The following is an 18,356-nucleotide window of genomic DNA, read 5'->3' on the forward strand; positions in this document are numbered from 1 at the left end:
ACGCACGAGTCAAATTCGTGCGAAGATGCATCCAAAAAATGAAAGGTTTTAATTTCACATTAGTTATTTAGACGCTAAAAAGTCAAAATGTAACAGTATACACCTAAGAACCTGCTTGATGATAAACTGTCTGATATCCTCTATCTGTGAACCAGATGGCGTGACTGATACAGTTTTATTATCTCTCAGATAAGGTTCTGGATAAGCCGTTACTGGTAAATTGTAGTCAATTTTTTGAGGCAGTAAATTCAGAAAAGGGTTTTTGTTGACTCACCTCCGCCATTTCTGTAGCACAAGTAAGGGAACCTCCAGACGTTTCCCAAGCCAACTGCGTAGCCCAGACAAGCCAGTATAAACTCTAGTGGTCGACCCCATGACGCTCTGGTAGGAGCGGGCTCATCTAGTGGACCGAGATAACTGTTACGAGCAAACTGGAAAAAAAGTTGAGTGATATAAGCCGGGTGATCCATGACGAAGAAGACTGAAAACAAGGTGGAGACGTCATCAAAACGCAATGTTCTTGCAATGTTTCTTCAAAAATGGGAACAAAACACCAGAAATCCCACCACCACGTGGAAGTAATGCAGATTAGAAACAGAGATAAAAAGAGAGAGAAAGAGAGAGAGAGAGGGGGGAAATATCTATGCTAATCAATGTAGGTAGTATATATGATAAAGATCTGCAAAGGGAAATCCAAACATCTCCAACCCACACTGGAGCAGCATGATAAAGTATGATCCATACACCCATCCGGTTAATTAATAAACATAAGTATCTTTTTTTTGGAAATCTGCCCGCAACCTCTTCAAAGAGGGGATGTAATATGTGACTTTTCGCAGTTTTCAAAGTAGGAAGCTAATAATTAGTACATTAGGAAAGGGGAACCCCGAATTTACCGCGAGCGACTCCGGAGCAAAAAGCTAGTATATATATATATAAGCGAAAGTTCGCTTACTGGCTCACTCATCACGAAATCTCAGAAACTACAAACGCTTAGAGTCTCAAATGTTGAATGGGGGATCTTTTCCGGATGTAGATGTTCATTAAGACGGTATTTTGTGAGATTCAATCCCTAAAGAGTAAAAAAGGGGTTGAAAATCTGTATGAAACTTTGTCATTCTTGATGTCAGACCCATAAAATTTAGCGCATGAAGTCGCGTGCGAACAGCTAATTATTAATAAAACTGTTACTTAGTTAACAACACCATTGATATTGGTATGCTAATAATGTAAACGTAACAATATTATCGTTTAATATTTATATCTAAGGATAGTAATAAGTAGGTACACTGGAAGGATTATCGTACACAATCGTTTCTAATCAACACGTTTATGGGTTTCGATAAATAGAGATTTGCAGTTGAAGCAGTTTTTTTATCAAAAATATCTAATCGAGATACTGAGGAAAATCAATGTCCACTTCAAAAACTTTTTTGCCCGCATTTTCCACCTGATATTAACTCAGAATCACGGAATCATTTATCTTCGGTATAATAATTTACAAATTTTTAACGGTGTTGGAACCTTCACTATATAATTTTCGGCGACAATAGAGGTAGATAGCGTACCTAAGTGTAACTACACTTGAAGGTCTAGAGAACCTCCAAACAATAAAACATATAAACTCTATTTTCTTCAGGCTTACTCTGGGTTTGAAGCTATTGACAACTTCCTATTTAAATGTCCTTTTTATTTATTAATATTACAAACTACTTTATTAAAAAATACAGAACCTAAATAAATACGTTTGTATGGGAATGTATATTTAATCAATAATTTAAAAACAATACCTTATTATTAAAGTAGCAATCGTGCATGCTACACCGACAAGAGCTTGGCTCTTAAATTAGTGATGTGACCTTATTATTTTACCTCTTGTGACACAAATAAAATGAAGCCTCGGAAATAACGATAAATGAGAAAAAGACTAATTTATTTACGTTTTACTCTGAATCCGCTATACGTTCGCCATCTAGGTAATGGATAGCAACTAGACTAGGGTCTCTACACCCTTAACCGACATTAGACTAACTCACAACTGTCGATTTAGAACCCGTGCCGCCCATGCAAGAAACACCAACTAAACTTCAATCGCCGTGGTAATTTTTACCAAATACCAGGATGACAGCGGAATCAAATTGGTACTTTTTATATTTCTCTCTAGTTTCAGAGTGAAGCAATCAACGCAAACATTGATGAAAACTGGTACCTACTTCCAAATTTGCGACACTTCCTTTGATTTATTTATTGAACAAGGCTCAAAAAGAACCCAGAAAGGTTAAAGTTATTCAATCAACCTGAAAATAGTGCTAATTGATGAGTAATTATGTGTTATAAAATCAATGCCAGTAACATTGATTGAATCCACGGGATTTCAACTCATTATAACTCGCCAATTGGCAGTAATACTTCCGCGATCGACGATGATTTGGATATAGCGTCCATACATTTCGAGTATATTTTTTTACATTGTGTTGCACAACTTCTAAACCCCTTAAGGATTGAATCAGAGTTACTTTTACTGATTCAATAACTCATTGTAACTCATCGATTCGCATAGGTGGCGTCGTGATCCGATCCAGTTTTGGGGTTTTCGGTCATACATTATGAGCATTGCCCTTTACTAAGGCTGCGTTTCCATTGAACTGGAGCTGGGCGGAGAAGAGCGGAGGTGTGCAGGAATCGACCAATCACCGTGAGGGAGAGAGTGACAGTGCGTCTTTGTTTTTTGCTCTGTCGAACGCTGTGATTGGTCAAATCCGCACATCTCCGCTCATCTCCGCACAGCTCCGCGTCAACGGAAACGCAGCCTAAAGGTTTGAGTCTAGGTCCTCATAAGTTAATAACGATGAGACGTTGCGGTGACATAAACTCAAACGAGTTCGAACTACGTAGAACGGATATTGACCCATGCTGACCTTAGCTGTACCACCAACAGACCCATTTACACTTCCTGATTTGATGCTTTCTGATTTTGCGCGTTTCAGGTCCATTATAATCTATAATGTGAAAATTCTACTAAATATTTAAAGACTGCAATATTTATTACTTGTCACATTTAATATGTTCTGTCAATGATTTGTTTCTTTTCGACCAATTCTTTGACATTTTGCAAGCTTCTTGGTATTCTTCGTTAAAAAGATTTTATTGTTCTGGCGAATAATTTCGGTCAGGTTATCGTAAAACATATACAACACGGACCTCCGTTTTATATAGATCGAGTTAGCCCGTGGCCAATTTGTGTGATTTTGGGGAATGTCTGCGTATCCACTATCCACTCTTTTCCTGTGTTACTCTAGGATAAATATATTGTGTTAGGTACTGCAACTTCTTCAAATGTTTTGCTAGCTGTACAGTGCTCGAAGATCATCGATCTCTAACATATCAAACTGATCTATTCTATTTAATCTATTGTACCATATCTCTTATGATACCTACTGGAAAGTCTTAAGCAAATATTTCCCTAAATCTAGGTACTTCCAAAATTTACTACGGCCACGGAAACAACGAGAACTAAAATTTAATCCCTTCAAACAAGGGAATAATCGTTTCCATTTAAATGTAAATTCTGACTCTGCATCGAGTGAATAGAAGCAAGTTTTCCTTCGATTCGTCTATTTGAATACTCCACAGAAGTTGGTCGGAACTAGCAGTAACTCTCAGAACACAAACTTGGCATAACCTGCGTTTATTAAGAGGTCCATTGTTTGACAACGAATGCCAAATAAAATCAGGATTATAGAAAAGTTATCTTCGCTGAAAATTAAATGACTTCCTGTGACTTTAACCGCGTTGACTTCGGTTACCGCGGTAACTAACGCCCGTATTCCAAGTTGTTCACTCAAACCTTCATTAGATACGTCCTCAATTGAGGCAACCTCAAGACCTTCCTCGAACTCAGCTCAGAACTGGTATTCTTAGATGGCGCCTCAACCTTCTTCTTATCGTGTGGGTTATGAGGTGGATTACCAACCTCATCAGCCTTGGTGTCAGGGTTATTATTGCCACTGACATCAACTTCAACCAACCTCAACCTTAAGTCGAGTTTACTCCAGTAAGTCATAACGTTATTAATTTCGTATTCTTTTTTGTTGGCAGTATGCTGGACTCCAGTGTGTAAAATCCTCAAGTCGAGGAGTGGAGGAAGAGTAGAGTTAACATCTTAGAATATGGGAGTCAGTCTATCTCTGGAGAGTACTCGAAGGGCTCTGCCTCACTAGGACACCATGGCTGGCGCCACCGTATGCAAATGTAAAAAAATAACGCATCTCACATACGGTCTGTTGTTGTTTGCGCAACTTACAAAACGGCAGGAGCCACCTGCATACATTTTGTTGATGATGCGACTGGGGTCTGGGAGCATCATGCCGGTATCACCGACGAAGTAGGCAAAGGTGTATAATTAATTCTGTGTTGCTTTTTTACCCGACTACGGCAAAAAGGAGGGTTATGTATTTGACCGCTATACGTACGTCTGTTCCAACCTAACTTCTAAACCACCTGTGTCACAAATTCGATGTCACTAGACGTCTTGATAGTCCGTTTGATTATAGACTATGTGACGTGACGCTAAATTCAACTTCGCGCCTTATAGAGCACATAAATTGATTACAAAAATATTTTTTTCCAAATGGTAGTTGGGTATTGTTGGGCATATCTCTAGCTTATACTTGCGGGTTTCCTTGTATTTACACGATAATTATTACGAATAATTGATAACATGATTGCTCAGACATTTTGCGAGTAGGTTTTATCTCCACATCTTGCATAAAACACGTATCGGAAACACGTTATCCTAATAACTAAGGCCCCAAAATAATATAAGTATAAAAACTGAAAACCTGACTGTGTAAAAATATTTTTCTCTGAATTTTTACATTTTCCATATTGTGACAACCCTAAGTGTATTTCGTGTTAAGTTACTGTTGTTAGTGCACTAAGTTTAACGATACGACCATTACCTCTATGAAGGTACACTTAACGACTCACTTGTAAACTGTTCACATCTTGTCTCTACATTAACTTAAGACTTAATCTTAACCCTCACTTCAGTTATGTACTTCAGCTGAGTTTTAGGTGCGCCGTGTAAGCTCAGTTGGCAAAACGCACACGTACGCTTTCTTTAAGGACGCTGGTTCGAGTCCATCACGGGCCTAAACCAATTCACCATCATCTCCCTAGCATTATCCCGTTTTTCATAGGGTTCGCTCACCTAACCTTACGATTTGACAGGTACGGTTTTTACAGAAGCGACTGCCTGTCTGACGTTCAAACCCGTGAAGAGAAAACCACATTTATTTTTTAAGGATTACCAATCGGAAGAATTTCAGGAAAACAAATTTACTTAATTTCTTGTTTCATATTTTTAGAGCGTGATTTTCCGTAGTTGCGTTTTAGTTTTTAAACTTTTATTTTCATCCCTAATTAACCCTTTCACGGGCACAGACCATGGGACATTGATGGTTCATAATAGATAGTATGACACCTTGGAATCGGAACGTCATTAGACGTTCTGTCCTTGAAAGTGTTAAACAAGTAGCTAATCGTGTGTTTCTGTTTGTCCAATTAGTTCTAAACAACTTGTCAGCGAGTTTCACTAACACTTAATAGATATCTTGCGTTTTTTCTTACATAATATTCTAATAAAATTTATAAAAATCAAGAAAAATCAATAAATTGTAATTGACATGTTGGCTACTGTTACGATATATTGCACGAAGCCGGTTTTCTCTTTCCTGATAACATAAATAATATGGTTCGAATTTCGAACGGACCATTCATAAACTTTATAACAAAAAAATAAGAAAAAATACCTTCTCATCACCGTTCACAACATGATTACTAGTAGCCATTTCAGTAGTCACTTTTGGAGTTCGCTCTCAATGTTCTGAAATGTCCAAAATTCCCAAACTAAGCTCATGACATGGGCACAAAGCACTCACTCGAACAACTGAGTATGTATTGTTTTTCTGTACATACAAATCCATACAGTACGACCAACATTTGCCCGAAGACAAAACACAAATGGTAGTGAGGCGGAATCGAAAAACATTATCAATGCGTTTTTATCGCCTCACAGAACGATAAAAAATGTTTATCGATACCATACCTACTTGATATTATAAATGCGAATATAATTCTGTCTGTCCGTAATTTTTTCATGCTAGATCAAATTCGATAAAAAATATGAAAATGAAATGTTTTATGCGACCATGTGCTCGCACATGGTGCTATAAACATACAAAAGCAAGTATAGAGCACTGCAACTGGTAGAGAGGATAATATACTTTATTATTAGTCAATAATGACTAATAAGGACAAAAATAAATTGAACCCCACGGAGCATTACATAAAAAGCCTATATACGTCCCACTGCAGGGCACAGGCCTCCTCTCAATCAACCGGAGAGGTAGGTAAAAATATCCTTGGAGTACATACGTACCTTATTAGGATATTTTTAAACTGTAAGTCTGATAAGGCCACTTTTGGCCACTTTTGCCCACTTTTAGTTTATGTTTTTCCTTTTACCTGTGCAGTGTTTGTGTGAGCAATAGTGTTTATTCGTTGTTTCATTTATTCTTATTCCCTCTCATGTTTCTAACAACATCAGTATTGTCAAATGATTTTTGTTTTATATAGCACTCACATGTGCTTAGAGAAACTCACAAAGAGAAAATTAAATCAAAAATATTCTTACTTCCCTAAAGGTGAAAAAACATGCATCATTTTTTGGAAATGTCCTTAGAAAAGGTTTAGTACGATCTACTCTGAACCGGCGTGCATGTATGAAGCGATTGATGAATGTGGAGGAAGCAAGAGAAGTGTGTCAGGATCGAAGCAATTGGAATTCTATAGACTTTGCTTACCCCGGTGGGAAATCGGCGTAAGTTTATGTTTGTTTGTATTTTTTTGGAAATCTGCCCCAAACTCATCAAAGAGGGGGTAAAATTTTATTTAGGACATTTCGCAGTTTTCAAGGAATAAAATAAACATGAGAACAAAATGGTGTCCAGTGTAATAGTCTAAGCGTTGCGAATGCATCTTAACTGGGCTTCCAAGTTACTTAAGGGTGGGGGGGCTGCGGATTAAACGAGATAAGCGGTAGAGTGACAACGGTGAAATAAACGTGACAATATCCACGAAACAAGCAAAATCAGTGCTCAATATTTCATCACTCGTTTTCCCTTATCTAAAAACTCTTTACCGATAAACAAATAGAAAAATAATCTATATGTTTCATGTTACGATATATCATTATTAACATTAGCTATCTTATCTCAGCTATAGAAATCCTAACAGTGAATTATTTGACATCATTGATTAATATAATCTACAAGTTACTTGAACTCTGTGTCCTTGAGATATTTCTGAGAAACAAATGTACTGAAACCAGTTTTTTGCCGAGCGAATGAAATTACGTAATTAAAACACATAATAACGGGTTCTTACCAAGTGCCATGATCACGGGATGACATCAGTCATCCCGTGATCATGGCACTTGCAACAGTGTCGAAATATCGGGAGTCTCATATCCCCATTTAAACGCGGTAAGAACCCGTTATTATGTGTTTTAATTATGATAATAACCGCGTAAACTTAAAACAATGAAATTACGTAGTTAACTACAAATAGTAACATAGCGTAAACAGCGTGTGTACGTCATACTGCTGGGCAGAGGCCTCCCCTCAGTCAACCGGAGTGGTTATGAGCCATCAAGCTGCACCACTGCGTGCCTTCCGAAGAACGACATCATCTTACTTTTTCGGACAATCAGGCGATACAAGCGTGCATGTCCTTACCAAACAAAGAACAGTCTCCCAAAGTGATTCCAACAATGTCCCATAGGATATCGAACCCGGACCTCCAGATCGTGAGCCCAACGCTCTAACCACTAGAGCACCGATGCGGTTTTAATACATTATAGTTAATAGTAAGTACTAATATATCTACAGCTTATGAAGATTATCCTTATTCGAATAATGCAGTGCTTATTAATTAATTGATTAGTAAGTACAGCACAAAACGTGTTTCCGATATCAATCGTGATAACAATTATTTAAAGTAAAACAAAAAGATTTTATCGTTTCGTTAGGAATTCTTCTTTTTATGGTGTGAGTTGTGAGGTGGAATACCAACCTTGTCAACTCTGATGTCAAGGTTATTACTGAGCCGCCAAAGGCTCCTGACATGGCTCTTGTAACGACTACACACTTACATCAGTGTAAGAAGTAACAGGGACCAACGGCTTAACGTGCCTTCCGAAGTTAGAGATTGAAGTGAACATAGTGTAGTATGCTATACTCCGAATGAGTTCGCGCCAACAAACGCTTCAAGACCCCGTCACCGAGACACCGCCGTCGGTGGTCAACGACTTCCGCTGCGCTTACCGCTTTGGGCCCACGAAAGTCAATTAATTCCTTCAAATATAATCCTCTCAGATGACGCCCTTAGCCGAAATTCACGCCCAACACCCTTAGGCGTGTTGTCTTAAATTTTGTACCGGGTGAGAGCCTTCAGCGCTCCTCATTTATTTCTCTGCCCAAGTAGGAAGTTCATTCCATCACAAGCAAATCTACAACGTGACTTGTTGTAGGTTTTCCTCTTAATAAATAAGTACATACATAAACTCACGCCTATTTCCCACTATGGAATTCCATTTACTTCTATCCTGACACACTTCTCTTGCTTCCTCCACGTTCACCAATCGTTTCATATACGTACGCCGGTTCAGAGTAGATCGTACTTAACCTTTTCTAAGGAGATTTCCAATTTGGTAAATGTACGTCCTTCTAGGTCTTCCTCAAAGAGAGAGAGAGAGATGTAGGTCTTTTAATAAATAAGTAACACGATTAATCTCTTAAAGAAATGAATTTCTGAATTTGGTTGTCAAATTCGACTTGATAACCGTAAAATCAATAACCCAAGACCGCCACGGGCAGTATCTATCTATTGTCCCATGGAGACGAACGTAATAAATAATGAAAATAAAAGCAACAAATCAGAACCAAGGACTTTTCTTAGTTGAGAGCACTCGTTGAAAGAGTAAAGAAATTCCTTCTATTATACCGGCGCTATTGAATACAGAGAGATAAAATCGCTAAGACAACGTCAAAAGAAGTCATTGAAAAAATGGTAGCAGGGACCTTCATTATGCAAATGAAAACATCTTTTATCCCCTCCTATTAGCCGTTAGTACAAAAAATTATTTGCAATTTGCAAACATGATCCTTTGCAATTTATTTGGACTACGTAGGTACCTACTTATTTAACAGGGCAACGACTATGTTCGACTTCCGTTAACACGATGAGTGCACTAAGTCCTTCTCTGGGAATGGAAAGTAAAAGAAGAAAAGAAATTATCTTTTATTTGATTCAGATTTCAGGTCTTAATCCATACAAAATACCTTCATCTACATACAATATATCTATACCTGCAGAGCTAACATGCTCAACGTCATAAAATTATCAATCGATTCAATAAATTTTGTCGAAATCGATAAGTTTGTTTTTTTCCCTAACATGCGTGACACGTGATTTTATTCGTATTTTAAAAGAACGATATGACTTATTTGGGTTTACATATTAGCAAAAAAAAAAAAACAGACAAACAAATGGAGTAACCTACGCATATAGGTAATAGATATAACAGTAGTAAGTATGTCCTTTCTCTCCCTTATCGAGTGCGAGCGAGATAAACTTATAAAGACAATTGGAAACACGTTGACTCAGTTAGTAACGGCCGCAATATACCTAGTAATTTGACATAAAGTCTAGATTAAGTAAAAAAAAATACAAGACATAATAGGTATATCTCGATCAACTGCGATGGAAATTGGTGGAGATGGGATAAATGTAAATTTAAATTAATGTAAATTAACATCCATTATGGATATCGCGAGTGCTGGCAGCTTTGCATCGGCCTGGAGTTTCGGACAGCACTATGATTACTGAATTGTAGGTACCGAAATTGACCTTTAGCCCTTTAGCTGACTACCTATAAATAGAAGTTGACTATTGCCTACTCTTTCTCCTTTAACCCTTTCACGGACAGAGACCATGGGTCATTGATGGTTCATAATAGGTAGTATGACACCTTGAACTCGGAACGTCCGTAGACGTTCTGTCCTTGAAAGTGTTAAATTAGATATCAACCCCTCACGTACAAAGTTATTTTTCGATAAACACATTGGAATTTATGTACATAGATATATGGCAAAAAAAAATGTGCCCCACATATGGAACATGCACGTGTGAGTTTCAAATTTATTGCTCCATATGTGGTTCATACACAGTGAACGTGTTAATAGTTCTATCACTTTATTGTAACCAAGGCTACTTTCACGGCGGAGAGATACCGCGGCGAGAACTCCACGGGACGCTTACATCAAATAAATGAAATCAATAAATATAACAGCACTGCAAAATTATATTTTATAACCACTGATTTAAAAATTGCGATGTGGCAGCAAACTATCCTTTAATTCTGAATCCTATATACAGTCGTTAATTAGTTTGTACATACAAATTTATAAAAATTTTACAACCGCGGAATTTTACCGATTTGCCTATGTTATTCAGTCATCCATTATAAAATTAACAGCTGTCAATCACCCGTCTCTTTCTTTTTCAGTAGATAAGAAAATCAATACCTAATTAATTTAAATTACAGATTTTTTATCATGCCTGGTAGATACTTCCGCGGAAAATTCAATATTTTTATTTTATTTATTACAAGTAATTTGCAGTTTTGTGCAAGCTCGTGGGTAAAGTTCTGCTTTCACGTGAGGGGAAAAGATTGTCCTTAACGATAACACAACTCAAACAGTGAGATAATAATTAATTTCACCTAATAATGGTGCTGATTCCTGTAGACACCACCTAACTTTATTTTAACTTATACCTTTTATTTTCTTATCCGCCGAAAAGGAAAGGGACGGGGAATCGACAGGCATAGGTACAATTCATGAAACACACGCCAATTTTAGGCAGGAATTTTAAAAACCCTCCCAAACTTATATATGGGCCAATAACCTGACAGTTTTTAGTTGATAGCACACGTCAAACGTGTTACATACCAGCGAGACGCCTATTTTATTCGCCCTGGTTATTCATTCTAAATTTTAAAATTAGCAGTTGTTAATCGTTTGTCCCTTTTCTTTTAAGTGGATAAGAAAATGACGAGTAGGTGTCGGCGTGAAGGAGGTGTCTGCAGGAATCGGGGCCAATAGGTATTTCTTTTATAATTTAAAAATAAAGTTTAATATAACCGTGTTTATTTGCTAGGAAAGTTTTAAAAAAGTTATCTCGATATTTATTTAAATTGTAAGTGCCAACCCTACCGAAGTGTCTTGTTCAAAATGTGATTCATAGATAAAAGACATTTGACAGACGAGTTCGTTAGTTAAGTATTGGAAATGGAAATACAGCCTGCAATATTAATTAATTGAAACTTCTCTCGACTTCTGGGAAAATTTTACAGACACCGATTTTGTGGGCATATTTAAAGTTTAAATAGTAACAATTTCAGCTCGGAAGCTATTCAAAAGCTGTTGCAAACTTTGCTTATTGCTTATGCGTGAATAATAACCCTGTGTGTCACCGAACTTACGAACTTGTAAGCCTGCAAGTATGTACTCTTCTTTTAGAAAGATAGAAAGAAAACATGTATTTCCATTTTATATAATAAACTTTATCAGAAACAAGCTTCTTCGACATTATTCAAAACTTCCAGGGTATTTACTTTTACTACTACAGCCTACTTACTTTTTATACATATTCTTTTTTCTATTGTTATTTTGTGTAAGTAAGCATTAAATTCGTCTTTTTAACATAAGTAATTTCCCCCTATTCTCAGTAGTCTTACCGAGTAGTTTATAGAATAGAATTTTCTTCCCAATAGACTTACTGAATATTAAGACTTCGCTTTACCCATTAGTTTTACTATGTCAAAATTTCCTTTTTTCTAAATAATAATTTCACAAACACGAACTGAACCCGAGACTTCAGACACGTCAAGCCACAACACTGGCAACTGAGGCAATCAATTTGGTTTAAATAATGAATGTTCCAAGCACTACTGCGGACTTCAGACCTCAGGCTAAATATACATCCTAGGAGAGAAGACTTTATTTTATCTGTGCTCTGATGCAACCAGATTGTGGTTTAACTTGGTTTATTAAAAACGTTATTCGGCGCTCAACCTTTCTTCAATGCATATAATATAATATGTATTGTAATGTTGTGTTCCCACGATGCAGCGCAATGGTGCAATGGCGTTGCGATGTGTGGCATGTCGTTGTGATTTATAACAACGGAAGTAAATTTACGTATAGAAAGCCTCATCGCAAAAGTAATAAATAAAATGTGTTTATTTCAGATCAAAACACACTACATCCATATTACATACCACAATATGAAATTAATGTGACTTATTTAATGGAGCCAAAACGCATTGCGTCTTGGTTGGCTAAGGTCTAAGTCTATTTTATATTATATTTATTGTACCAAAATTTTCTGTATTTTTTTTATGAAAAATAAACATTTTACTTACTTATTTACTTATACCCATTTTCTTATGCAACTCTGTCTGTGTGTTGACTTTTCACGGCTAAACCATGGAGTGAATTGGATGAAACTTGATAATATAATAATATGTAAGTAGATTGATCAAAACCCAGGAACAGACAGACAGAGAAGGTACCTACTTTAAAGAAATGAAATGATAAGAAAATAAAAAGATAAAAAAAACCAATTAAAAAAACAAGTTTAAAGAATTTAATGTCACATGTATTTTTAGATTAAAGTTAATGTTTTAAATAAATAAATAGAGCTAAAGTTTAAGTCATTCCATTATGGCTACACAGCCCTAAAATAAAAAAGCAACCAAAGAATTACAAGGCCATTTTCGTAGCATGTAAACCGATAAAAGTGGTACATTTGTAACAAGTCCGAAGTTTTACAAACTTAATTTCCCTTTGGCTAACTTGTTGGGAATCTTGACAATAAATCTCATCAAAATTTGGGTATGATTGCGCGATCGGCCCAGGGGACGTCTGTTAGGGTCCGCGTACACCGAGAGCAGTGGCCACACGGTCGCTTTTTAATAACACTGAAAAATAACCTTACCATAAAGTGCAAAATCATTCACAAAAACAGCTTGCGATGGCGCAACGCGAATATTTTCCACCCGAGCAGAATTATCTGATATCACACTGAAACATGAACTTTTCTTAACTCCTAAAGTGCCATATTGTTCAAACATAATCTCTCAGAGTAAATTCACAAGGACAATATTGTTTGTAATTTGTTATAATGTTTAGTTGAATTAAGATCGTATTTATAAGTTATTATAAGTTACACAATATTATATAAGATACACTGTCGCATTAGGTATAACCTGTAATGATAGTTGTAAAATTGAATAAATAAATAAATAATATTGTACGAGTAGCCGCTCGTCGACTAAAGCTGCATCGAGCCACACCTTGGACACTCAAAACAAAATCTTACGCTTACTTTGTGCAAACGAGGTAGTCCGCGCGCGCTCTCATTTACTTCTCAGCGGCTTTTTTTTATTAAAGTAGAAATTGTAAAAAAAAGTTACTTCTTCTTCTATCGTGTGGGTTGTGAGGTGGAGTACCAACCCCATCAACCCTGGTGTCAGGGGTTACTATTGAGCCGCCAAAGGCCCCTGACATGGCTCATGTAACGACTACTTACTTACATCAGTAAGTAGTAACCAGGAACAAACGGCTTAACGTGCCTTCCGAAGCACGGATCATCTTACTTTCGGACAATCTAGTGATCAGCCAGTAATGTCCTAACCAAGCTAGGGACCACAAAGTAATTTTTGTGATATGTCCCCACTGGGAATCGTACCCGGGACCTCCGGATCGTGAGCCCAACGCACAACCACTGGACCACGGAGATCGTTCAAAAAAAGTTAACATAACATAACATAAACTGCCTATATACGTCCCACTGCTGGGCACAGGCCTCCCCTCAATCAACCGGAGGGGGTATGGAGCATACTCTACCACGCTGCTCCACTGCGGGTTGGTGGAGGTGTTTTTACGGCTAATAGCCGAGACCAACGGCTTAACGTGCCCTCCGAAGCACGGAATCATCTTACTTTTTCGGACAATCAGGTGATTCAAGCCTGAGAAGTCCTTACCAAACAAAGGACAGTCTCACAAAGTGATTTCGACAGTGTCCCCATCGGGAATCGAACCCGGACCTCCAGATCGTGAGCGTAACGCTCTAACCACTAGACCACGGAGGCTGTTACTTAAAGCAAAAAAAGTTACTTAAAGCTAAATATGTCGCCAAACAGTGCAGTTTGTTGGCGACGTATGCACTCAATTGTGATATTACGCAATTTTATTACGGTCATAGGCTAAAGTTTGACCCAGAGGCGGTGAGGTAAATTTAGCTCAGCGACCAAAACTAATTTATGCGGGGCGGAATTATTGTTAATTCTATATTCAATACTCAAGCACTCAAGAGAACGTCCGAGTCTGCGCGAGCATTTTCCCGCTCGGTCTGTGCTAACCCTTGCTGGTCTCGCTGGCTCGCCCTTCCAAAAATCTTTACTCACGTAAACTTTATGAATTGCGCAGTTGGTATCGCTAACTGGTTAACCTTTATCTAGTTTTTTTTTTCCTGTTTTATAATGAATTATTTGAAAAAAAAAATTTAGAAGATGCCACAGCTACAATGATTTGATGTGATCCAGCCATTTTCGGCTACGGCGACTGCTTCAACTCCGACGTTCATGTGCTCGCATATGGCTTATAAAGCCAATCTTGAAAAGACCCTCGTGTAGGATGTTAGTGACATCGTAACGAAAACTTTGTGGGATGATTCCGACCATGATTCTGAGTTGATATCAAGTGGAATTTTCCGTCGCAAAATTCATGATATTTTTAGCTTTTTTAACAGTATATTTGGGGAACTTAGCCTGGAAAGTCCCTCAGTGGAATAGTGAATTTATTTTTATTGAAGTACAAGTAAAACATAATAACTTACGTAAGTATATTGAAATATACTGAAGTATACAAAGTATATTGCAATATACAAACCACCAACCCGATGGTCGGATGATATTGTGAGGTACGCCAAAGCAATAGTGAGACTTGCACAGGACCGGAAATCCTTTCCGGTTCGCTGCAAGTCTCATGGCGTGAAAGAGAGGAGGCCTATGTATAGCCCAGCATTGGTGGATACCTACTACAGGCTGAGTAGATCGATACAAATAAAAATCTTTAGAAACAATTTACAGTATTCTTCTTTCGTGTGGGTTGTGAGGTGGACTACCAACCTCATCAACTCTGGTGTCAGGGTTATTATTGAGCTGCTAAAGGCCCCTGACTTACTTACATCGTTAAATAGTTGCCAGGACCAACGGCTTAACGTGCCTTCCGAAGCACGGATCATGTTACTTTCGGACAATCAGCTGATCAGCCTGTAATTTCCCAACCAAACTAGGGATAACAAAGTGATTTTTGTGATTTATCCCCACCGGGATTTGAACAAGGGACCTCTGGATCGTGAGCCTAACGCTCAAACCGCTAGACCAAGGAGACAATTTACAGTAATAAAGGTGATTGGAGTCTCCTTTTAAGCGTAGTGCCTGTGTCAGGAGACTCTGACGGCTTGTGCACAGATAAGGTTTAACAAACATAAGAACTTAAATACTAAACATTTTTTTTTTGATCAATTGCAATTTATTTATTCAATTAATAATTCTTATTTTGAACTTAACACGTTCGCCATAGATGCGACCCTGTGGGCCCATGTTCCAAATTTAAACGCCCATTATTAAAAAAAATGATATGTAGGTATTTTTTGACTTCTGTTAATACAATTATGACGTGGGAAATGGAATTGGGTCGTGTAGTAGGTTCGAGATAAATTATGAAATTCTGATTACTAAATAAAGACTGATCCAAAACAAAAGAAAGATATTTTCATTTTCTATTTAAGTACTTAACTTAGTTACGAATTTTAATCAAGAAAAAGTTATTATTGCGTTTTTTCATACAAATTCCATAATAATTTTATTTTGGAACTAGTTGGAAACGAACCTATTGTTCGATTTTCGAATAGTCTGCTTTTATCAAATATAAACTTTAGCATACTAGCGACCCGCCCCGGCTTCGCTCGGGTGTAATGCTGAGGAAAAAATGAAATTATTTACGACATCACATTAAAGACTCCAAAAATAACAGTATTTCTCCACTATTTAATGGCTTTTATTATACATAGAAACCTTTCCCTTAAATCTCTCTATCTGTTAAAAAAACCGCATCAAAATCCGTTGCGTAATTTTAAAGATTTAAGCGTACATAGGGATTTTATTGAAGAGCTCGGTGGCGCAGAGGTAAACGCGCTCGGTCTGCGATTGTTGAAGTTAAGCAACTTTCGCAAAGGCCGGTCATAGATTGGGTGACCACAAAACAAAGTTTTCATCTCAAGCTCCCCCGTGCTTCGTAAGGCACGTTAAGCCGTTGGTCCCGGCTGCATTAGCAGTCGTTAATAACCATCAATCCGCACTAGGCCCGCGTGATGGTTTAAGGCCCGATCTCCCTATCCATCCATAGGGAAGGCCCGTGCCCCAGCAGTGGGGACGTTAATGGGCTGATGATGATGATGAGGGATTTTAGGGATATAGGGACAGAAAAAGCGACTTTGTTTTATACTACGTAGTGATATCTAAGCTTACTGTACTGTCAATTTAATCAATCAATAATACTTTATTGCACAACAACAAAACAAAGGACATAAACATACGAATAAAACATAAGCACAATAAGCGGCCTTATTGCTAAACAGCAATTTAATTCAGGCAATGTAAAATTTTGAGAATAAATTGATGTGTATTCCATAAAATTTTGCCGGTCGATTACGCGTCCCTTTCCTTTTCGGTGGATAAGAAAGTGACAGGTATAACTTAAAATCCTGACACCAGGGTTGATGAGGTTGATAAGAGGAAGACTTAAAATAAAATTAGATCATCCGTACTGGAATCAGCACCATTACAGTCATGTACAATTCATTCATCCATACGCTATGAGTTAGGAAACATAAATTATAGCAGTAGGATTTAATTGTGCTTAATGCCGATAATTCCTCTTGTAATTGCCTTGTTTCATGTTTGCTCTAAGTGGTGTGGGTTCGGGGTTGGTTGTTTGAATGGATAACCAGCAGAATAGCGAACAAGACAGAAATCACATATCTACTTACCTACAATATTCATACTCACTAAATATTGGACAGTCTAGTAGCTTAACTGCTTAATTAGAAATAATATTACAACATAAGCTCACGACTATTGGAAAATAGATTCCAATTAGGTTAGAGGTACATCCATCGCAAGATAAACTAATTACCCACACCTCACCGAGTTTTCTTTTAATAATATAACATAAACTGCCTATATAGGTTTCAATCAATTCAATCAGAAAAAATATTAAATCCAAACCTGACTTATGAGGCTCCAAAAAAACGGCGAAACGTTTCGAGAAAAGGTAGATAGTGCCTGCCCTTGCGCTTCGCTTTGCTCGTCTTGGCGGGAGCACTGCCGTGCCCCCAGATTATTTTACCTCTTGTGGCAAATTAAAATAAAGCTTTAGAAATAATGATAAATGAGAAAAAGACTAAATTATTCACGTTTTACACTGAATCCACTATACGTACAGTCATGAGCAATATCATGTACCCACTTTAGAACCCTGTCGCACTATCATATTTGACATTTAATGAGACTTACGGTTTCATTTGTCAAAAAAGTTTATATGACATGGTTTCAAAGTGTATACATATTAGTGCTCGTAACCGTACGCCATCTAGGTAACGGATAGGAACTAAACTGCGGAACCTACACCCTTAAAATATAACAAAGTTCCAGTAACAGTGTGAACTAGTGCGATGTAAGAAATACCACGCAACTCAATATTACAACCACAGCGGAACAATATAGTCTACATCTTTTGAAATGCATCTGCCAACTTTTGCAATATCGAATCCACCTTTGACTGGTTTTTCCTTTGACGGCGTGTCTTGATATTACGGAATAGTCTGCTCCTGCAACTAACTCGTAAATATTAATATACAAGTCAACTTAGTAATATACCTACGTGCAATGCGACGACGACTAAGATTTTTGTGTTTAAGTTTTTTCGCGGCCCCATTTGTCTGGCCAAAATAGTTAATGCTATTTGCGGTAAATTTACAATAACTAAATAAAGTAAATATATATTTTGTGCGTTGCAATGTAATTGCTTTATTAGACTTGTAAACTGATAAATGTTCCACATTTTTACTCGACTTAGGCGATGCAAGAAGGAGGGTTATGT

At 37.4% G+C, this 18,356-nt stretch overlaps 1 protein-coding gene across 2 annotated transcripts in view; it reads right to left on the reverse strand.

The window, feature by feature from the left end:
* LOC126369627 (sodium- and chloride-dependent glycine transporter 1-like) overlaps window positions 1–18,356 on the reverse strand; it is a 42,876-nt gene that overhangs the window by 20,892 nt on the left and 3,628 nt on the right. Inside the window, exons 1-2 of one of the 2 annotated variants that reach the window (XM_050014136.1) lie at window positions 5,814–5,887; window positions 275–431 (exon numbers count right to left, since the gene is read on the reverse strand). In XM_050014136.1, the coding sequence (XP_049870093.1) occupies window positions 275–431; window positions 5,814–5,852 (196 nt within the window). In that variant the 5' untranslated portion in view covers window positions 5,853–5,887. Of the gene's footprint in view, window positions 1–274; window positions 432–5,813; window positions 5,888–18,356 lie in introns of those variants that run through there. The other variant, XM_050014137.1, reaches the window with a different exon arrangement.

This window comes from Pectinophora gossypiella, chromosome 9 (assembly GCF_024362695.1).
Source record: "Pectinophora gossypiella chromosome 9, ilPecGoss1.1, whole genome shotgun sequence".
Taxonomy (NCBI): domain Eukaryota; kingdom Metazoa; phylum Arthropoda; class Insecta; order Lepidoptera; family Gelechiidae; genus Pectinophora; species Pectinophora gossypiella.